Here is a 24,691-nt window from a genome sequence, read left to right on the forward strand (position 1 = left end):
TGTAATTATTGTTTTGCTTTGCTCATGGCCTTTCTCTCGCTTAACGGTGGATGTAATGTCTTAAATGGTTTTGGTGTTTGAACCACGGCGCAAACAGTTGTTGCTTTCGTGTTTTACAACAGCAACTACATATTCTTCTATTCGGAAAAACTTTTAAGGGGTTAAGGGGTTTACTTTATCCAACTCGGTTCTGTCGATTGGAGAGAAACTGTTCTGGACAGAGAAGCATGGCGGTATTTGGTGCCGGAGGCCATCAAGATCCACTTCGGTTCGTCGCGCTACAGTACTAAATAAGTATATCATAAACGGCAAAGCAAATAGAGATTCTTAGATATCTTTATCAAGCTGGTTATATTCCTTCAATATCAATTAAAAGTATATAATCAGCGTCAAACATGTACGTTAGAGTTTACGGACACATCCTGAGTGAATCGTTTGGTTAGCATTGAAAATGCTGTTGATAAAGTCACCCGTTGGACTACCGAATTTATTTACTGCTAAAATAAACGGAACTAACTTTGATTAGCCTGCCTATCATAACAGTAGCATTTAGTAAGTAGACAAAACCCATTTTATCATTCGTATTTATATTCGTGTTTTACATTGTTTGGTCTTAAAATGTTACGAAATATCAAAGACTTTTGTACTTACATATATTGATTTAATTCCCGATCTTTGATTACTATACAATCATATGTCGTAATATAATAATAAATGACTTAATTTGTCTTTACATATAGTAATTTTTCCTGTAATTGTCTACTAATTATTCAAGCCACGTCGGAATGCTGAGCATTTCCCTCAGTTCTATTGCTTCTATTATGATGGGACACAAACGCGTTGACGCTCTGCTCCGTTCAGAATAGGATGAGATCATCGCTAATTTATAACACTATTGCACTTCGAATAGCGGCTTATGGCTCCAGTTTCCACAGTAACTTGTGATGTTTTCATCCTAAATACTAGATGACTTATTGCGATGATGAGTATTTGCGGTAAGTTTTTGTATTAAAGCACCGTTTTGGAATTATGTTAATGTTGTTTTTAAAACCAGATTCTTTGAGATTATATCTCGCATGAATTTGCAATTTGACTGACGTAAGATTACAATTTATTCTTATTACAGTAGAGGAGTTAGGTAAAACAAATTTATTAAAACTAAGTGACTTTCCATAGTTTTGTTTTATTTTTTTATATATACCACGAAGACGGTGACAAACAAGCGTGCAGCCCGCCTGATCGGTGGATCAGCCGCCTCAACCTACGGGCACGTGTGAACATTTTCAATTGTTGCCTATCTCTTCCTCAACTTTGAATTGGATATTTGATTATAACAATATTTGATTTAACTTAGTTTCTATTAACAAGCATTAACTTTTGATTCCTGGGTTAATATTCTTTAAATGAAATTCAGTATTTGGAATCAGAATGGAATAAAGCTATTGGTATTTATACTATTTATTACAAATTATCTATTGTATTATGGATTCCTATTAATTTAATTTTCCCAGTTATATTATTCAATAACCTTCTTTCGCTTCTTGAAATCATTGTATAAATTGACAATTTCCATTTGTTCTATTGTTATTGTGTCATTATGTCATTCTGTTGTTTCCTTTTCAATAAAATTGACGTCTGTATGACTCATTTGAGTAACAAACGATGTTTAGCGGTTAATAAAACTAGATTGTAACAGGATGGTTCTTTGCTTGTGACTAAAAATGTTAAGAGCATTTGTACTTTGTTTAGTGCCTTCTATATTTCCTTATTCGTTATTATTCAATACATTTATAAGTTTACAGTCAGTAGGGATTCTATCAACTGATGGTGGTTTAAATTTGGCTTTTCCCCTGGATTCTCTGGATTCTTCTGGATTAAGAGAGGTGTTACTTGTGTTGTGTTAGGTACTAGTTGCGGCATAGGTGGTTGTCTGGTTGTTATGTTATTTCACCATCAAAATTGGCAACAGATAAAATGTTTTTATTTCTTGATTTTTTGTATTTTGTTATCGTTCCTCGTGTGGTCAGTTTATGTAAATTATAATTATTTCGCACTGTCCCACGTTATCCGTGCGGTTGTTATCACTTATCAGCTTGACATTGAACTCTTTCCGTGGTGACAACATGTAGGTTTGTTTTATATTTACTTTTAGGTACAATTGCTCTATTTCCTTGTACTAATGAGTTTTAGAGGACCCACTACTCGACTAGGTCGCGAGGAGATATCAATTCTCTATTTTATAGATTAGTAGCTTGCCTAAGTAAGGTAAGTAGCGTTCGTTTTACTTTTACAAGATGGCGTTGAGGATTTTTATAGTATTATTTTTTTAATTTATTTGTAACTTAACTACACTAGTTACCAATAACAGCCCATACTCTTTGTGACATCCATTACCTATGTAAGATGATAATTGATAACTATTGTGTTGATACAATAGATTTGTCGAATTGTAGAAATCTAGGTACCTACTGTCATTTTAGTATCTGGGATATAAAAAAGAGGATTATACATCATTCTATAAAGAGTATGGTATGTTATTATTATTTGTCTAAAACCCGATGTCAACCCAACACCTTTGTCATATTCTAACGTAACGTCTCTTACGCAGGAGAATCGAAACGAGAGGGTTCCTCGGAAGAGCCGACAGCGCCCGAGCCGGAGACGGAAGCCACTGATGCCAGCAAGGACCCGCCTAAGGACACCAAGTAAGCACTATCAGCAACACTGTGGACGATGGTTACTTTTACCTCGTCAAGTCCTCGACTTAACTCCGCGGCCACACACTCGACGAGTGGTATGGATAGTAGCGCCGCATCATCGGCTGCCATACTGCCCTGCATACTTCCCATACCACTCGTCGAGTGTGTGGTCGGCCCATGGCATGTAAATGCTCACATCCCAACTTACTTCGCGGGATCTAGTTGCGATCAAAGATTGAAATTCGTTCTGCAATTTCGATGTTTAATATAGGTAGGTCCTAAGGGGAGTATCGCGAACATCAAAAGTCAAAGATTGTTTTCATTTATAAACTGAGGTAACATTAGGTATTGGTTCCTGAAAAGGTTTTTATTGGCACAGAATTCTTAAGAGTACCTATTACAATGTACAGAATTCTCACGTTAAGTTACAGAATAGAGGTAGATAACAACACTTCGATTTTCGATGTTTGTGGTAAAGTCCTTTATAGCACGTTTTGTCTAAATGCCCTTTACTATGCGTTGGCGTGGGCACTAACAGCAGTCAATTGACCAATGGTATACCTTATCGCCTTGCAATAAGGTTCAAGCGTAGTGTTGTTGAGAGTACATAAAATACAACGGTGACTAAACGCCTATATCTAAACGATAGCACAAAGGTTTTGTTTGTAAACAGTGTAGTTTTACAGCTATTTTTACAACTACACGCTGTTAAAAGGTAGATTTCATTCGCTTAACTACGGAGTTTGATTTGAAGGTCGGGCATTCGTTATTTGTTGAAATTATTGATAACGAACGATGTGACCAGTCCCTTTCGCATAGTCCATACGTCACTTTAAAAAAATCGTTATTTTGAAGTTAGGGTGGTATTTCACCTGTCCAATGTCATTGCGTCTCACTCTCACATTAAGCAAAATGTGAGACACAATACATATTGGACAAATAAATTGGATATGTGGAATACCATCCTATAAGACAATGATGACAATGATAGCAAATTGTAGAGTTATTTTGCTGCTTTTTTCGTTATGCTACTCACTCATAGATGGCGCGGTTCGTAGGTGCAACATATTGTAGCCACAAATGGGGTTGGCCACTCTAAGTATTTTACAAATTGCGCCAGCATGGGGTTTCCCGTCAATCCCTAAAATTGTGTAAAATTTTTGTTTTTTCTTTGGAATTTTGTGGCCTGTATGCTGAATCTCATAAAACAAAACTAGAGACAGGTTAAACCTATACTGGCGCCATCTATAATAACCTATGGCAGTTGCCATCGCCATTCGTCATAGACTCATAGTTCGATTGCAGGTTGTAAGTATACTTCTCTATCTAACATTTAATATTTTTATCTCTTCAGTTGGCGTGCAGCGTCATCTGGCGGCCGCGGCGTGAACCGCGCAGAGAGCTGTCGCGAGCGCGACCCGCCCCGCCGCGGCAAACATCGGAACGCGAGCGACCCCAACCGTCTCACCGCGCACAACAACCAGTAAGTACACTATATTGGCAATAGGTGGCGCTGTTATCAAAGTTTAAGATGCTGTGTTTTTCGGTAGAAAAGTTTATCCTTAGTCTGTAACGATCTTTGAACTGTATTTTCATTTTTCATACGAATGAAAAAATGCACAAAGGAAATTACGAAGAAAACTTTATGTTGTTACTTAAATAGGTTTTATGCCAAGTTATTTTTTTATTGAAAAACACTGTCTTAAAACTAGTGTGATTGTATTAGTAAGTCAATATGAAATTCTTTGTTCAACCAAGGTTCTTAGAAGGAAGGATTCTATAGTTTAGCATGAGTCGCTTCTCAGTGGAACATAGTCAAAGAGAAAAAACCTTGAATTCTCTTCGATTTTCATATTATTGACTTGCTTTGACGGCCCACTAAGTATTTATATTCCAGATATCGAAATACCAGAAATACACTTTGATGTTCACCTTCGATATTATATCAATTCGTTTGACGTTAGTTAGAAACACGTCCAAAACCAACACACGCCATCTTGCTTTTTTATTTCAGCTATTTTAGACCAAACTTAATTCCTACTGAAGCAGACACAAGAAAGACTTATCTCAATTATCGACAATCGAAAATTAACTTTATTTTACTTGAAATAGGGTTTTGTTTTGATTGCGCGCGTTTAAATGCGATGGTAGTTTGTATGTAAACAAACGAATTTCAACAGTATTGTTTACTTGAAAGAGTTTATTTTTATTTGAAATCGATTAATTCTTTAATTTATCTAATCTAAATGCATCGTTCGATAGACAACTTTATCACTTTAGTTTTAAAATCCAATTTCCATTGCGTATAACACTAATACCTTGATCCATGTAAATTGAATCTCGTATTCCGTACATTTCTTTGTGACGAGGGTTCTTTTTATACTGGTTTTGAGTAACGTTTCAGTGTGAAGGAATTTCAGAATTCAGTGGCCGTCGTGAAGCGATCCCGTACGCATTGCGGTTGCATTTCTTTAAGTTTATAAAAAATATAGTGATTTTAGTGATTTTGTTTGAGTTGAAATAAGGTTTGATAATATGCTTTGACATATAGGTGAAGATCTACAATTATCTCAGGTGTCATAATATCGTATAATAATAAATATTGAAATCAGAAATATATTTTGCAAAGTTATACGTGCGATTTATTAGTAAATTTTCTGTTGGATGGAAAAGTTAAGAGTACTTTACAAGTCGCTTTCACAATATTGTTAAACAGCTTTATTTACAATGACAAGAAGCACTAAAATGTCTAAAATAAAAAGGGCTACAATAAACGTACTACCTACAGAAAGGTATTAAATACTGTGGATGAAATAGGACGGTTAATTTGAATGATAATACAGAAATATGCGGCCTTGTGCATGTAGATATTGAAATGACACTATGTTTTCTAGAAAGTAAGCATATGTTGTTTATCTACTCAGCTTGATCTCTTTATTTATATTACTATGTATTTGTTATTTCAAATGTCGATCCTTTTAGCACCTGTTTTAGTATTTTATAGATATTTATTTCAATATATATATACAAGATTTTTATATATTTGTTTTAAATCTTGAACACAAATATATTAAGTAGTGTGATCATATAACCAAATCAAGATTAGTCTCTTTCTGACAAAATGTCATTACATTTAGAAAACATCCATTACTCAGGCACAAATATCTCTGTTGGATGAACACACAAATAAATGCCCTTTATACCAGGATTTGAACTCGGGACTTCCTGCTTCGTAGGCAGGGTCATTGCCAACTAGGCTAGGAGGCCATTTATAATATATTTAGAACGACTCGTCGTAATATTCTAATGATATCTTACTACGTAAGTAGGTTTCTTATCACAAAATATAACGCTAAATTACCTCCACAACTTTTTCCTAATACACTCAGTACGAGATGTGTGACTTTTCCAAGGTTTTCCTAGAGTGTCGATTTATTCATCAATCTCGTCCCAAAACTCCTAAAACCCCTTCATCCCTTATACAGGTGCTTTGCGCTCCATTAGTGGAGAAGCGAACGGTAACGAGGTTTGTCTAGAGGGGGACGGGGTGGGAGGGGGTGAGCACAGACCGTATGTTGGAGTAGACACAACAAGTGCTCTTACTGGTATTCAGGTTTCAATGGATATTTTAAAGAACCCAAAACTGTAGTCCCTCAAGAACCTCCCTTCCGAGTTTTCCTTAATGGACTAGAGCAGCGGTTCTCAATCTTTTTTTTTGACGGAACCCTTTTGGAAAGCGAAATACTTGATGGGACCCTACAATAAAACAATAGTAGGTATCGGCGGTGGCGGCATAGTAAAATTTTTCGAGGCGACTAAAGCATAGTGTTCTAAATTCTTGCGGAACCCCTGCAGGGGTGTCGCGGAACCCTAGGGTCCTGCAGAACATACTTAGAGTATGGCTGGACTAGAGTTTTGAGTTTAAAAAATAGTTTATGGGTACATAGCGCCCATGTGACATATGAGTTGCAGGGTCGATAGACGAAAACTGCGTTAAGGCGGGCCGTTTATTTTTTACCACAGACGTGATACTGATAGGTATGGTATTGAAAGAGTTCAGCTCCGTACACCACGCGACAGCGTTGCCGTTTAGAATGCGACCACCCTTTTTAGGGTTCCGTACCCAAAGGGTAAAATGGGACCCTATTACTAAGTCTCCGCTGTCCGTCCGTCCATCCGTCCGTCCATCCGTCCGTCCGTCCGTCCGTCCGTCTGTCACCAGGCTGTATCTCACGAACCGTGATAGCTAGACAGTTGAAATTTTCACAGATGTATTTCTGTTGCCGCTATAACAACAAATACTAAAAACAGAATAAAATAAAGATTTAAGTGGGGCTCCCATACAACAAACGTGATTTTTGACCGAAGTTAAGCAACGTCGGGCGGGGTCAGTACTTGGATGGGTGACCTTTTTTTTTTTTTTGCCGTGTTTTGCATTATGGTACGGAACCCTTCGTGCGCGAGTCCGACTCGTACTTGCCCGGTTTTTTTTAATTTAGTTTTTACCTAGCCCTACCTTAACTTAAAAATTTAGTTTTTACCGAGGCCTAGTCCAGCAGTGGGACACACTAATAGGCTTAAGAAAAAAAAACTTTTGAATAAAATGTATCTACTCGTAAAGGAATTAACCATAGGATGCTTGCGGCGTCTAGTTCAATCTGTGGTCTGTGTGGGTGACTTTTATGATCCTCGCCTTGGCGGATTGAAGTTTTAATGGAAAACTTTAGATTTAAGACAATTTAAGTCAAGTAAAGACGAGGCCGAACAACTTGTCTCGTTATAATGAGGGCGAGGGGCGGCAATGTCACCGGAGTCTAATTATTTTTGAAATACTTCAAGCGTATGGTTAAATCTGCCCCTTTGATATTGAATGTTGAGGTAGATTGTGTAATTTTTAGATATTAGCTAAGTTGTATTGAAAATGTCTAACACGATCAAACTTAAATATTATCGCTTATTAAACTAAGTATATGGTGATTCATATACATTCTACATATATACCTATGCTTTGCGATTTATGCGCCCTAAATATGTATCTAAAGCAAACTTAAATATTTGCTATTTAAAATAACCCTTACTAATATTATAACTGCGGATGTAACTGTCTGTCTGTTACCTCTTCACGCTTGAACCGATGAACCGATTTTGAGATGAAATTTGAAGTTTCCAAAACCATCATTCTACGTAGATGAAGCTAGTGTCTGATAAAAGTGATGATAAACCTTAAAGGATAAATCAATACATGGATCCAGTAAAGCACACCTCACTCTGTATATACCTATATACATCACACCCTGTATACAATACAGACTGCGATTGTCTATTGTCGGGCACGTATTGTCCATACGCTAACCATAACATCGTATATTGTACTCATTATGGTATTTATACAAATATCTACCTTAACTCTAAAGAATAGAGTTTATAATTGATTGGATGAAGTGCGGATTAGTTGGGTATATTGTACTCATTACAATCTTTATACAATGTTCAACCTTAACACTGAAGCTTAGAGTTCATAATTCTATAGGAGTAAGAATAAGTAGGGTGTGCAAATGTCAACCCTAATGGAAAGGTATAAGGCGTTGAATTTAGTTGTTATGCGTGAATGCTTGTTGATTGGAACTTGAGCTTTATATTGAAGTTATAAGGTACAATTTTGATAGGATATAAATTGTAAGTGATGACATTACATTTTCTACATTACATTAGTAGCTCATTTGTAAAGGAATTGAAACTGAAATGGGTGTTAAAGCAAACGATGTACTGAACACGAGTAAGATAGTCGAATGTATATCATTTTCATCACATTTCACATTTACAAAAATATAGATATTAGTAGAAAATGCCCCACACGATTCTACTATTAGTACTATTATTAATCAATTCGATTGAAAACTATTTTATTGTGTATCAAAGTATATTTAGTATAAATTTCGATGATTCCTGCAATCTGTTAGGTACCTATACATGGGGTCAAATCAGTAACTTGTAAGGACAATCATTGGCTTTCGTTTGATCCGTCTTGAACTACAGTATATAATATGGAGAAATACCTATTTTTATAAAGATATTTGAGAGTATGTAGATACTTTTGACGTGTAGTCTCATCTATTGATACTGACTGTAAGTACTAGGGTTGCCAACTTTTTTTTGGTGGAATACAGTATTTTCCAGAATAAGGCATCAAAAATATAGTACATTTCAAAAAAATATAGTACTTTTAGATAAAATACTAAACATGAGTGTAATATACGTTTAATCGGAAATATAGTATTTTAGCGTACTATATATTTTTTCAAAAGTATATAGTACAGAGAGCCAAAATATAGTACAATACTATATAATATAGTACGGTTGGCAACCCTAGTAAGTACAGTCAAGTGTAAAATATGGGTGCACTCATCACACTCAAAAATATGTCCCATAGCTCTTATGTCAGAGGATTAAGAACTATGGGACATATTTTTGAGTAAGTTGCATGCATACATATTTTTACACATGATTGACTGTACATAAGTGATACAAGTGCAGAGAAAAGAGCATCAGTATTCTGCAATATATTCCCGCGGGAAATATTCGATGAATGTATTATTTCGATATCGGTTTCACCATTTATCAACTTTTGACGTTTCGCTTTCGGCCTTGTTTATGTATTGTGAATCAGGACGGTTATGTGAATATGGAAATCGTATTATATGGAATGGTAATGTTTAGATGAAGATCCGGCATTAAAATTAATTATAGTAATTTAAAATTTTACTAATAATTTAACAATAAATCAGACTTCGCAAAATAGTACACCACTGGTACACCATCATTTAGTGGTCTTCATCAGCAGTTTAATTTCACCAAAGGTCGATTTCAAAAAGAAAATCATTGATTTAAATGCATCGAAATCACTATGGGCGAGCTTATAATTATTAGAGTTCCCAATTCTCCAGACGACCATGGGACAAATTATGAAGTAGGTACACTTTTTTAAAAACAAATAAAATAATTTTCCAAATCGGTCCAGCAGCCGTCTTCCAGAAATCGGGAAACACAATACAGAAAAAGAGCAACAACAAAGATCTAGACGAAGAGCCGCCTGTTTTTTGAAGTCTGCTAATAATAGTTTATTCATAAATGCAGAAACATTGCCAAGAGCGAGATTTCATCGAATGTGTCTCTCGCTCGTCATTCCTTTGCGTCAATAGACGTCGTAGACATAATCTAATCCATCAACACTTACAACGCTACACGCATCAGTCACATCACTTACGTCAAGTCATAAGTCATTTATTTGCGAAAGATAGGATGTCACAGTTCATAGTTAAGTGAGCCAAGCTATCTTACACACACATACACTTACGTTTCTATGAATCTCTTTCTCCTTTTGTGTGTGCCCTTTGTAGACTCTTCTAACTTCTTACTTGCACTTCGTCTCCAAAAACAGGGGTCTTCTGATCCCTACAGTAGATCTGACTTTGCACAGAGTTTGCAGTGACAGAGTGGAGACGTGTCACCATAAACGTCAAATTCCTGTGAAAATATGAAGCTTATAGTGTACACTTCGTCACTTCCAAGTCTAAGCAGAGTTGGTTTAGACGGCTCTCCAAATAACATAAACTGGATATGGACAGCCATATTTTCCCCAGGGCCACTATTCAAATAAATATTTGTAGAATCATAGAATACTCCAGAAGTACCAGATAACTAGAGCTGAATTTATACAGTAACACCTACAATCTAGTAGAACATAACGCTAGTATGAATTTATTAAGTAACACCTACAATTTCGTAGAATGATAGTCCAGGATCCAACTACGCTGTGAATTTATTTCGCCATGTGTTAGCGTTATCAGAAGCTTGGCGGCGAGCCAGCAGCTCGGGATACCCTGAGGTGACGCACCGTCGTCCGGTTATATTCGGCTGGTAGACCAGCCAACGAGGTCGATTTTCAAAGTTACTGGTGTGTCTTGGATGTGATTGATTGGGGATTTTCGGTTACTTGGTGACCCAATTATATTTGTCTAGATTCTTGCCACGATATTTTTTGTGTCCTCTACCGAGTGATTCTAAGAATTATGGTGCTTTTGCCAATTGTATCTATCGTTGTAGTGGATATTTTATATGAAAAAAAAAACATCAAGTCTCACACAGAAAATCCCACCGTAAAATGTGACCATATTTTATGGAGACTATTGGAGACAGAAGATAGAATACAAGACGACGAACATAAACAATTTCGATATCTCACACCAAACATGCCTCTTAGTAACTTATTTCGAACGGTTTACAAACTTGATATAACGTCATTCCCTTTTTAAAACAATTAAAACTGCGCGATTGAAAAAGACGCACAATCTCATTATCAGGCCGTCATCATATCCGTACAGGAGATTAGGACTGTTTCAATTTGTCATTGCAAATGTGTGCATTATAATTATTGCTGTGTATTCAGTTTAAGTAAAATTTGTCTTCGTTGAGCGGAGTAAATATATTAATTAGAACGTGCGCCGACGCTGTCAAGCGCGTATTGATGAATCTGTTGGCATTTGCCGCGAGAACTGGGGAAACATATTCAAAATATTGGCAGAGAGAAATTATAGTAAAACCACGGTGACAGACAGACTGACGAGAAGAGATTGAGTTGAACACATACAAACAACACATACAAATAGTAAAGATATTCAAGTAATGTGATTGTCAAATCTATCTGGCAGGTGCGTCTGGTCGATCAATATGTCATTGTAGTGGGAATAAGGCACAAATGTGTCTGCCTCATATCTGTCCGCAGACGTACTCGTATCTTGTAGATGGTGGTAGTTTTTTTCTAAGAGAGTCAAGCATTGACAGCCAAAATTAAGTTATTTGAATGTCAGAAATATGTATTACTTGTAAAATATGCCTTATTTTAGATTTAACCTCATCCAGTTGAAATCTCAGTAGTATCATAGAGAAATATAGTAAGACAAGAGTTTTTTTTTGTGTTTTGTATCTGTATTTTTTATGTAATTCGACATTAAGAGACCATATACATCTCTAAGTAATTGTAATACGTTAGTTTGAATTGTTAGTTGTATTTTATAAAATTGTTAATGTCTTGTTATTATTTTTGCTTGTATGTAAATTCAATGTTGACGTCTAAAAGTGCCCTTGTGGCCTATTTGCTGAATAAATGTTGATATTTGATATTTGATGTCGACTATGAAAATAATAGTCTTTTTGGTACCAAAACTGATGAATGGAGTGAGCAATCTATGTATTTTTTTCTCTGTGAGTAGTATCCAGAGTCTGGGTCAACCTTCAACCCCTGGATCGGATGACATTTCAGGATGTTCACCTGACAGCTGTCAAAACAGCGCACTCTCCAAGTCAAATTCGCATTTGCCTTACTTCCCGTTGAAACGTAAACAAAAACGCCAATTGAGATGTTAGCATTGAATTAATGGGTAGGAATCCTTTGAGCAAGCCAATGGCCTATAAACAGATTTGAGTCTTTAAGAGCCGCTGCAAGAAGGTATCCGGTCCGAATCACAGAGTAAAAAGATAGGCAGAGGTAAGATTGAGAAGAAACTGTTTCATAGCCCCCCACTTAGTGTTTACGCGCAACAGGCATATATTGATAAATCTCCTTAAATTATAAACTGAAATAGATGTCATATAATACAGAAAAAGTGACCAAGCCTTCTAGTGGCGGAGGCCGTATTCGAACTTACGCAGCTAACACATTGGGGCCCGTTTCTCAAAAGCTTGTAACTTGTAATACAAGCGGATGTCACTTTTTGACAGCTTTTAAAAAGGGACTTCTACTTGTATTACAAGTTACAAGCTTTTGAGAAACGGGCCCCTGGACCTCTAGGCTCTAGGCTAGGGTATACGTCCCATTTTCTTTTTAACCCAATACTCACTAGTATTTATTTGACATCATCAGCTTATAAAGAAGTTACAGTTTTATCTTAAAGGACCCTACACCTCTGTATACCTTTTAACTCTGTTCAAATAGCAATGTCGGTCTAGATTCCAGAATTACATCGGCAATGCAAATGCATACATCCGGAGCACTGTACTAAATATATACTAAACGATGACAGACGGTAATGGTAGGATAAGTAATCGATGAAATCTAGGAGAATTGATAAAATAGATAATTACAGAAGGAAGGTATCAAGTACATTAACTTCATTATAGCTAGGGTTACCGCAGGGTTCCATTTTAGGACCAATTGGAAATATTTACGATTGTTCAAAATAGTTTATATAATATAAAAATAATCAAATTGCGTACGGTCGAGACGGTGTACCACAGCACAGCAGCCAGGTGTTATTACGGCATAGGTTTTACCAAGCAAATGTGTTGTCAGACAAAATAAGTGGATAAAAGAAGAAAGCGATAACAGAAGTGAAATATAACTATAAAATCATGTGAAATCATTATTCGACGAAATGTTATGAAAAATCTGGTAAACCCCGAAATGATTAAAACTAACACAAACAAATTAGCCAACATTAAAACAGCGGATTCTTTAGAATCAGAAATAGTTTCTTGGTGCGGCGTAAACATCGGGCCAATGTCGCTTCCGCGGTTGCTTGACATCTGTCGTGTTGCGCAATGAAGATGTCGGATTAAACGTTCAAGGAGAGGAGCTAAAGTTAGACTATTGTCTTACATTTTGTAGAGTTCATCGAAATTTTTAGAGTAAAGTCAGGGTAAGAGTATTGTTTATCGTTAGTCTTGCATCTGAGTATTTACTCAGTCATCGTAGTAGGAAAAATGCGTTTTGAATAAACCCTACATACCATTTCGGGATATAATCGTGACTGCATTTTGTAAGCTTTTGGGTAATGTTCGGCTTTAACACCAACTATAAGAAGATTAAGAAGTATATTTAAAAAAATTGTAACAAGTAAAGTCAACACTAATACAATGAATCAAAAGTTTCTGTGATAACTGATAATATGAGGAATATAGTACTGTACAATGGATGTAAAATGCACGGATTATGAGAGTAGATAACGCCATTTTGACTGAGATAATACTTTGGAACTAGTTCTCCCTCTAACTTTATACATATTGTACAGTTTTCAAAGACTTCTCGTAACTCATACATAAAATAAACTAGCAGCTTGATTTCATAAACTTCCAGCTTCTCGCTGAAAACACGACAGAGAGAGATGTTTTGTTCCCAGTAACAAGTTCGAGTATTGTGCCGTATCCGACGGATAGTCGAGTGTACATTGTGCTGGAAGCTATTCCAGTGGCTTATTGTGTATGGAAAAGTTGTAGGCTACGCTCAACCAGTGTATGTTGTCTTTTGGTTGGTGATAGATATATTGAATTTTATGAATAACGTAAATCTAGTTAAATATATATTAAAAAATATACAAAAAATGGAAAAGATTACATGACTTAAGTTAAGTTAAGCTTTTTATATTCCAAAATTAAATAAATTAGGGGCTCAATTAAAGAAAACCTCTATCTACTATGATAATTATCTTCTGACTATCTGATGTATTTGCTCATATATCAATGTTTCGCAAAAAAACTATGCATATGAAAACATCCGTCGTACTAAAAAAAAATTGGCATCAGCTTTTTTACGATTCTTAAGCTCCCGAAGTCGGTTCATGAACTTGAATTCGATTTTCGTTACATTACGGTATATTTGGTCGATCGACTGAATTGATTGTACGCTACAGTAAACAATTTATTGAATATTGCTTGCAAGTCCGTGAACCGTCTAAATAGGGTTTTAAAAATTATGTTACATTGTTAAGACTGTGACTTTTCTTGCGCACTCAGGAATATACGGTCTGGTATCATCCAGCGCGTACTCACACAAAGCCTGCCCCGGAGCGATACCGCGTCAGACTTGGCAATGTTCATTGTCATAAGTCATAACTTTGCTGAAGTAATAATTACTCGGTGTATGGAATTAATCGGAAGTTGACACCGGCATAATACTCAATATGTTGAAGCAGTTATGCTTTTGTATATTTAACTCAAGTCTGAGCATCGCGATCATTTGCAGTTGTTGTTACTGTTTTTTGAACGATGCCTGCATCTAGGGATTCTGCTGATTGTTTCGCCCCTAATTGTTTACGTCTGTCGTGTTTGCTTTCCACAGAGAATATTTTGTTTCTCCCAATAATAGAAACATTGAGTCATATCATTACAGATATTTGCAGTCGTTATGGGATGCCTAGTCACACCAGAAAAGAGTTGTTTTTGTTTTCTGTCCTGGCTGTTTAGGATTCCCACAAAATATATCACAATCCGTGATATATAAATGTGTTTAGTTGTCGTTGACTCCCGGCAATACATCTTCTTTCTTCTTGAAAGTATCATTAGTCATGCATTCAAGTTTCAGATGTGATCTTCGCACAAGAATAATTTTTTATTGTGTTTTGTGTATTAAAGCGTACTTTTTAAACTATTTTGTTTTCTAACGTAACGAAATCACATTTGATGACTAGTATAACGTCATTTTCTTTGATAATCCCCGCAGTCTTTAAATCGTTCGATATCCCATCACACCTCTAAAAATATCCGACCTCTCACATTAATAAACGTAAGGACTCCTAAACCTTGCTTTCAAAACTCACTCATTAGTCATTTTCTCGCGATTCCAAGGCCATCACAACACGTACTAACGCGAATATGTCAACTATGCAAAAACATTAGGAAATTTGTACTATCATCCACACTGTTAGCCGACTGTTGGTGAATCTTATTGTAACGACATAAGATCTACCGATGATCAGTTAAATATTGTTGCTAGTATTATTCCTGGCAAAAACTGATATTTCATGTTATATTTGATTTATGGCTCGTATATGTCGTGATCAAAGGTGACACGTAGACGGGTGCTCGTGTTTTCGATGTTGTTGTGACTAGAATGGATCGAGATAGGAATGCGATTGGAATTTGAGTTTGATTGTTACAATGACCTGCGCTATAGGTTATACAAAATAGACTGTTGCACACCTCACACAGTTTAAATACGAGTGCGAGACATAAACAAAATAAATATAACTTCCAAAACTAAATCAATACCTAAATCATAAATAAAACACGGATTAACCTAACCCCAAACTAAGCAAAGTTGTACTATGGGTACTGGGCGACGATATACATAGGTACTTACTAGTATATAGATAAATACATATTTAGATACATAGATAACATCTATAATTCAGGAATACATATTCAAATGTCGCTGGACTTTCTGTTTATCTGTTCGTTTATTTCATTTCATGTTAGCAGAAGAATGAATCTTCGTACAATTCTTGCACTGCTCAATGTTTAAATCACACTAAAAACTTTTGGCAGTAACTTTCTTTGATTATATGACCAAGTTCAAGGCACACTAAAGAATTTCAACTGTCTGGTTTTCATCGAAGTTGCACCTTATTATTAGTACATTCCTTTTAAATAATTATCTTCAGCAATTTCAACAGAACATTCTGTGTTATTGCAATCGGATTCTCACATTTCAGTTCTATCGGAAATATCAGAATCCGTGTTACTGATTTTCTAACCAGGCCAAATATCGGCCCGAATCCAGTGGCGTAATTTTCCGCGTCAATCATTCCTATCTGTTTATCGCGTCGAGTGCGTTTTAGCCGCTGAGTTAATTGATCCAGTCGCTAACCACATAGTTGGTTGTTTGTTATCCATGTAAGTACAGTGTATTTGATATAATGTACACAGCGATAACGAACATTTGTAGAAAGAGATGGGATGATGATGGAAATGGTTTCATTCTACTCAAAATATGTCTCCATAGCTCATTATCTTTCTCTGTCAGCGAATTAAGACCTTTGGGACATATTTTTGAGTAAGTTGCATGCATATTTTTACACTTGACTGTACCAAGCGAATGATACCTACTCTTGGACGTAGGCATATTCCAACGATTTCCATCACGACCAGTCATGTGCTGATGCTGGCTTCAGCCTCAGACAGTTCCTTGCGATATTGATCATTTTATCGGTCTCCCTTATTGGGGTTCCGTTTCTTTGCAGCGTCCAAATTATTTAGCCTTTGTAATGTTTGATTATTGATGATGTTTCAACGTGTGTTTGCTGTACGTAAGTCAGAATATATCCCTTTTGCGTCAGCATATTTTCAACACAAAACACGCCCTTTGCACGAGCTTCTGAAACTGTCGAACGCTTGTAATGGTTCTAGAACTATTCAGTGCCGCGCTTCGCGTGCTGTGGTTTGGAAGAGTACATCATCTGAATATGACAATTAACATTTATGTGATAGGATTTTCCGGGACATAGGCCTAACATTGGTTGAATAATACATTTCCCTGAATTTAGCCTTAATCCCTTCGGTAACCCTCCGACATCGGACTGCACACCACATAACTGTCATGTTTATAAACCGCGAGCTACCGCTCTGTCTGTATGTTTATATACGGATATAAATATAAAGCTTTAGCATTGACACCGTTTCGCGCCACGTAATTTGAGATTGTGACTGGAGAAAACTTTTAGTTCTGCGCATTTTCGTATTTCGTAATAGGAATACGAGTACTTGCAAGTCGGATAATTATTTCAATATTCAGTTTATTCTTATCATTGTCTTCTAAACATTCTGCGCAGCCGTTTTTATTCTCATGTCATTTAATGACTTTCCTCAAAAACATACTAGTGTTAGTCCAAGACTTTGCGTACTTACATTCTCAGAAAACAATTCTAAAGAGTAGTACTATGCAAGCGAGACTGGAAATATAATGCTTCTAAAGAAGAAATCATTTAATAATAAACATCTACATACATAGTATAATAAATATTCAGCATTATAGCCTAATAAATGATTTCTTCCGGACAATCTTTGGTCAGTTTAGCAAAAGGTGCATTTAACTGACTTAATTTTCCGTGCAATTTTTATACATTTTGTCATTAAATTCGCATAAATCATCGGCCACAGCATTCCGAATCAACTGATCGTTAACTTTACAACGTTGTACGTTGTAAATCAGCTTGGGCGAAATGGAGTTCGAACCGCGTGATATGCGAGGGAAAACAAATACGATTGTAGAATGAGAATTTTAGGTCGTAACATTATACTACGTGTTGCAATTAGGTCAAATTAAGATTTATTTCAATTGGTTGTCATGGTACGGTCAAGGATTTTAATTTCTGTGTCCCGTTGTACCTTGTGACAGTGACAATAAATGATCCCTCGCTGCTTTCCCTTATTAATTCCTTCTCAATCAAACAGTCAATTACTTAGTCAATTTGCCTTTCTTTTTAGGTTTCCGTACCCAAAGGGTAAAACGGGACCCTATTACTAAGACTTCGCTGTCCGTCCGTCCGTCCGTCCGTCTGTCACCAGGCTGTATCTCACGAACCGTGATAGCTAGACAGTTGAAATTTTCACAGATGATGTATTTCTGTTGCCGCTATAACAACAAATACTAAAAACAGAATAAAATAAAGATTTAAATGGGGCTCCCATACAACAAACGTGATTTTTGACCAAAGTTAAGCAACGTCGGGAGTGGTCAGTACTTGGATGGGTGACCGTTTTTTTTTGCTTTTTTTTCGTTTTTTTTTTTTGCATTATGGTACGGAACCCTTCGTGCGCGAGTCCGACTCGCACTTGCCCGGTTTTTTTTTGTACAATTGACACGATTGTTCGACTGCTATTGGGATATCGGTTATTTCAGAGACATACATAACATTAACATTTATAAAATAGTTTTCCTTTCTTCAAGTACAGTATTCTGATAATTATCTTTATTTGCGTAGGTTTATTAATCTCCTTCATTTTCAATTATTTTGGTGAAAAGATTCAGATTTCTTTTGAGCATTTGGTTTTATTTTTGCGCATCCTGTGTCCTTACGAATGCGATCACGGACCGTCAGACGATTTATAAATAACAGAAGTGCAAGTACCTATTTAAAAAGTCTGCTTTGTGTTTTCGGGTGAATACAAATGTTTCAACTTTATGTAAAGCAAATGATAGTTCGTTGACTTTCTTGACCCGGGTAACTTTTGTGCTATCTTTTATTATAGGTAAACAGTTTTTTAGACGGAATAGCAAACAGTTTTTATAACCTTTATGCGGGATATAGTATTCCAGTATTTATATAAAGGCAAACTAAGACTTCAATAGCATTGAAAATAGACAATTTCGATATAATGATGTTCAGCTTAAATTTATTATTTCTGTTCCATTAAACAAAACCCACTACATTTTGTGTAGTGGAATAGCTTTTTCAACCTACGCTTTATACCAACAGTCGACGAAGAGTACGTGACGTCTTGGGAGTTTTCTTTAAATTATTTCTCGACTTATCTCCTGGCGCGCGGACGCTTTTGTCTCCAGTTTAATCTCCAAGACAATACCGTTTTGCACGCTTTCCCTTACTAAGGATTTTTTAAGAGATTAATGAATTTTTTTATCTGAATTAGAAGTATATGAAAAAATTGCATCAGCAATATATCTCTGACGTAATACAAATAGTTTGACTTTATTCACATTTGTCCAATCCAAACGTATAAAATCAAATATACGTAAATTGCAATAGAGACTTTGTGATATTTCGTAGGTGCCTTTTCTTACTTTAACTAATCGGACCATTAATATATTCGCACATTTACATTCAGGTTAGTATTAAAGGCACCATGACTGCAAAATTTTCCACCTTACTATTGAAGAAAAATGTTACACAAATTTCAACTCTATCCAAATGATAATAGGTTGAGAATTTGGTCAATCTCTTTGAAGCCGTAGCACTCGTAGACCCTCTACGAGCACGTACGTAGCAGTCTACGCTGGTTTTGTCAGCAGTTTTCAAAGACTTGTGCTTATGGAGGTCGAAAGGTCGTAAGATCGGGAAAACAACAGTATGAAAATTTTCTTAATTTTTCCCACAAGTTATTTCTTTATTTATTTTTTACAACGTTTTATTAAACTTGGTGTGTGATTTTGTAGGTATTTTGTTTCGGTAAATCTTTTTCCTGGTGTTTGGCTCAAATTAGTATACTTTTGAAAGACCGAAGTTGCAATATTATAATGACATTGAGCTGATCTGACTGGGGAGAGTGGGGAGTTCTAAGTTCGTCCGCTAAGTGGGCCTACCGCGAAAGCCGAAATTCGGAAATTGCGGGGATCTTTCTCTTTTACTCCAATGAAGGCGTAATAAGAGTGACAGAGAAGATGCCCGCAACTTGCAAACTTCGATTTTCGCGTTTATAGCCCTGTCGGGGTGCACGGAGCGGGCAACTCATGCGGGTGCCATTGTAGGCAAAATTCGTCGCACGCGTCCGCGCCACTTAACGTTGCTCATACTATTTTTAGTTAACCCGCTCACCCGCTCCGTGCATCCGCGCCAGCTTGCGGACGCCCTAAGGTGGCCATAGTTTGTAAAGTTTGGATATGAGAAAGAAAGGAGTGAGTGCTGAGGTCACGAAAGACAGAGGAGAATGGAAGAGGAAAACATGCTGTTCCGACCCCACATTTTTTTTTATACCACATCGGTTGCACACAAGCATACGGCCCGCCTGATAACGTGGGATAAGGGCAGGGAAAAGAAGAAGAGTTCATAAAGTTTGGCCATGAAAGAAAAGTACAATGCTATAATTAGCTTGTATCAAAAAGTACCTTTTTGCTGCAATAATGAATGATAAATATATCATATAAATCCTCTCATATAATTCTACTGTATCAAGAGTTTTATTTGCGAACGAACCATTAGGGCTTCAAACACCTTTTTCCACAGCGAAACTTTCCACACACGCGGACCTACCTATGTTGGCCCATAAACCTTCAGGGGCGGGGCAGCGACGTCAGCGTCTTATTTGCCCCGTGTGTTTGTGCCCTCAATGCGCTGACTGATGGGGTCTATTCTAACCGTATACCATCATCATCTGGGTTTATGAGGCGTGCAATTGAACAGCAATGAAAACGTTACTTTTTTTGTAAGTTTCCATACAAAGTGTCTCTTTTTAATTGTCCTTGGGTATCCTTTGTTATTTTTATAGTTCTCAAGGTTCTTTTTATGTATTGGCTGGGAATTTCTCTATGCCCTTGTCTTTTGTTACTTTCAACCCTAGGGATATTTTTTTTTCTTACTGATTTAGAAGTCTGGCTTTACATTATTTTGGTCACACAACTGAACAATTCTGTGCTGCGTCAATTGTTCTGGTATCGGCTTAGCTTTAAAGAAATCTTTATTCTCAAAAGAATTACATTAAATTCGCTTACATGAGAAATATACATATTTAGTTAGTTTTAGCGTGCAGTATTTAACGATAAGGTTATTAGTAACTTAATCTAAACATTAACAATAATATAATATCGTCTAAATTTGTGGGTAATTTTTAGTTGCTAAGCAGGACAGTGTGCATTGAGTTGTTCTGAAATTACCAAGTATAATGACAAATCTCATGTATTTTCATTGAAATGGCTAGTTTGGCAATATGCCAGAAAAACACAGGAAACACGTGTTAGTTACTTTTATGCTAAAACAGAGTCTTATCCTTAGAAAGCATGTTTGTCTAATGCCATCAAATATTAATATAAGGTGCAGCGGGACAATTTCGACTGCGGGGTAATTTCAACTAATCGAAATATCTTCCATGTTTTACATTATTAACTAGAGTGTCCGGATAGCGAAAAATATGTGTTGTGTGTGACTCTAGTAATGTAAAACATGGAAGATATTTCGATTAGTTGAAATTCCATTAACCGTTAACATTTGTAATCTTCACAGAAACGGGATAAGTTCTGCCAACAGTAGCTGTTTGCCTTTATAAAACTAACAAAACAGTGACGCAATATGCAGGAATGTTCGCAAAACCAACAGCCGACAATATCGAGCAAAGAAAGGCCCAGCCGTGTCAAAGGGGTCAAGCTATTTGCGCTGAAGCCGCACAACTTGGACCAATTGTGACGCGAACATGACTAAAATGAGAAAATTGCTACTAACGTAACATGGCAACGAGCTCTTAAAGGTGGCCACTGACGAGCCTTCCAACAGTCCAAATAGCGTGGCTGCAATCCAAAATCGGTCCGTGAATGTCAAAAACGTACAATGTTTAATATTAGGATGCCGTCCATTTGGATGAATCCATTGTAACGGCATCCATTAGGAAGGCTCGTCAGTGGCCTGCTTTATATTAGCGTGGCTCGCTCCGCGATTTCGTCGCTTTGCTGCAGGTAGCTAAAAGTATATCCGTTCTATATCAATTTTGGTGGCTAGCCATAAGCCGCGCGTGGCGCTGTCGCCACCTAGCGGACATATCTGTCCTGATCGTAACAGACGCGCTTTGTTAGAGAGTGAGTCTTCTGTAATATTAGTTAGCGTAGGGTTTTTTAGTAACGGTAACAAAAGTTCATTGCAGATTTTGGCAAAATACTTATACTTATCATATTATATTTATCAAAGTTATTAGTCAAAACCCAATGAGTGATTTTTCAGCGTATACATTTTTTTAATTCTTAAATTAATGTTTGATATGTGTGTGTTTCAAGACTTAATGCACGAAAATGTCAGTACTCCTGCCTATGCAAATACATATTTGACACTGTGACCTAATCCGCATATAGCCCTCCGTCCGTCCGTTTAACGATCCGTGGCGGACCGTCGTAAACCGGGCCTCGTGGTCAATTTGAGGCAAACGAGCGGTGTCGCGGGACTTTACTAGTTTACTGTCACGCTATTTGGCTAACATTGGGCCGTCTAGGCAGAAAAGTACCTTATAATTTCAAAAAAATCGTCTTTTTTGATGATGTACGGAAAGTGATCTACCTACTAAAAAGTAAACTGTAATGTAATGGTTTTTGAAACTAAATGCTGAGAAATATCTTAAGTATCATATTGTAATATGTCATCTAGCTAAACATGTATACTATTTTCTAATAATATCCTTCAACTTACCTGCTTAAACTAATTCATATGCCTGTGTCTAATACAGATGTATAGGATGTAGTGCATAATTGTTTTCCATCATATTTTCGACAGGTGGTGGTGGCCGAATGGATATGACGCCCGAGTCGCGGGTTCAAATCCTGTCTCGTACCAATGAGTTTTTCGGAACTTATGTACGAAATATAATTTGATATTTACCACCCAAGTAGCACAGATTAGCTGTATAGCAGCCGCATAATGAAGTACGAATACGCTTGAAGCTGGAATATAAAAGCTGCATAAGAGCTGTGTAAGCGTCTTTTCAGCTTTTATAACTCTTAAATGGGCACAAATTAGGCAGCCTTAAGTTCACATAGCTACTTAAGAGCGTTGTAGCAGCAATTTAACGGAATTATAAGGGGTAACAGGAGTTATAAGAGGTGTATATTGCCTGGGTAAGAGACCACCAGTTACCCTTTATTCAGCTAATATGTCACATGTGCGCCCTAATACCGGGAAAGATTGACGTTGGGCTGAATAAAAGATAATTTATATCATACTTTTACACCTCTGCCTTAAAAATCAGCTATTATATTTAGTATAGTGACGACGAACGCAGAGGTGAACATATTTATATTGAAGCAAAAACGTTAAGCGCAACGACACCATAAGGCATTTTGTTAAAGTGTTTAGTTAAATGTTTGTACATGATCTTTTATATATTAATGCGATAAGATGTTTGGGAATGCAAGTTTATTGACATTATATATATACATTATCTAAGAAAATTTCAGTGCGCCACGAAAATAATCAGTATTTATTGAAATTAATGATATAAATAAGCTATGTGTAAAAACTATTTCAGTGGATTGGACAGAATTATGAGATAAAAAGTTAATAATACGTTATAGGAAGTACTAAACTAATGATTTAGGTTAAGAACTCAGGCACAAAACCTTATTGTTACCCTTAAAAGTTGGAAAAGCAATTCCAATTTTGTAGGTTATATACAATAAAATGGCGGTCAATGTTAAAAAGCAACGTGAACCGTTAAAATTCTTATATGCAGCATACGACTGTTATATATCTGATAAAGATAGTTAAGTGAACCACTATAAAGTCCAAGTCGTTATTTCGATACACTAGTGAACCTCTAAACAGTTATAAGGCATCTTGTGAACGTTTTAACAGCCGCTATGCAGACAGTCCCAATGGTAGTATAATAGGCTGCTTAGCGGTAAACATGTTCAGCGCTCAGCCGTATTATACGCCACATGGGTTCGATTATACGTCTATTGGTTTCATAATAGTTCACTCGTTCTCCCTTATAATAAGTCAGCGAAATAAAAGCTGCTTTAGCGGTAAACATGTTCAGCGATAAGCTGTATTATGCGCCCCATGTGTTCCATTATACGTCTATTGGCTTCATAATAGTTCATTCGTGCTTCCTCAAAAAGTCAGAATAATAAAAGCTGCTTAGCGGTAAACATGTTCAGCTATAAGCTGTATTATGCGCCCCATGTGTTCCATTTATACGTCTATTGGCTTCATATTAGTTCACTCGTGCTCCCTTAAAAGTCAGCGTAATAAAAGCTGCTTAGCGGTAAACATGTTCAGCGATAAGCTGTATTATGCGCCACGTGTGTTCCATTATACGTCTATTGGCTTCATAATAGTTCATTCGTGCTTCCTTAAAAAGTCAGCGTAATAAAAGCTGCTTAGCGGTAAACACGTTCAGCGATAAGCTGTATTATGCGCCACATGTGTTCCATTATACGTCTATTGGCTTCATATTAGTTCACTCGTGCTCCCTTAAAAGTCAGTGTAATAAAAGCTGCTTAGCGGTAAACATGTTAAGCGACAAGCTGTATTATGTGCCACATGTGTTCCATTATACGCCTATTAGCTTCATAATAGTTCACTTGTGCTCCCTTAATAAGTCAACGTAATAAAAGTCCACAATTACCTCCTTATACAGCACATGGCGTAATTACATCCACTAAACAGACCTTATAACGGTTAAAGCATTTGATAACCCTTAAAGCTGTATAGGGTCGTAGCAAATATACCTTTATATCACTCTTTGCGTATTAATGGTAGTTTTCAGAGCCGTAATGCAGCTTTTAATCAGCC

The 24,691-nt window shown here is 36.6% G+C and overlaps 1 protein-coding gene across 1 annotated transcript in view; it reads left to right on the forward strand.

Moving 5' to 3' along the window:
- The window catches only part of LOC134801755 (uncharacterized), a 94,853-nt gene that overhangs the window by 36,983 nt on the left and 33,179 nt on the right, over nt 1-24,691 (forward strand). The window contains exons 4-5 of the mRNA XM_063774351.1: nt 2,609-2,705; nt 4,054-4,182. Coding sequence (XP_063630421.1) covers nt 2,609-2,705; nt 4,054-4,182 — 226 coding nt within the window. The remainder of the gene's footprint in view (nt 1-2,608; nt 2,706-4,053; nt 4,183-24,691) is intronic.

The sequence above is a fragment of the Cydia splendana genome, chromosome 23, assembly GCF_910591565.1.
Source record: "Cydia splendana chromosome 23, ilCydSple1.2, whole genome shotgun sequence".
Classification (NCBI taxonomy): domain Eukaryota; kingdom Metazoa; phylum Arthropoda; class Insecta; order Lepidoptera; family Tortricidae; genus Cydia; species Cydia splendana.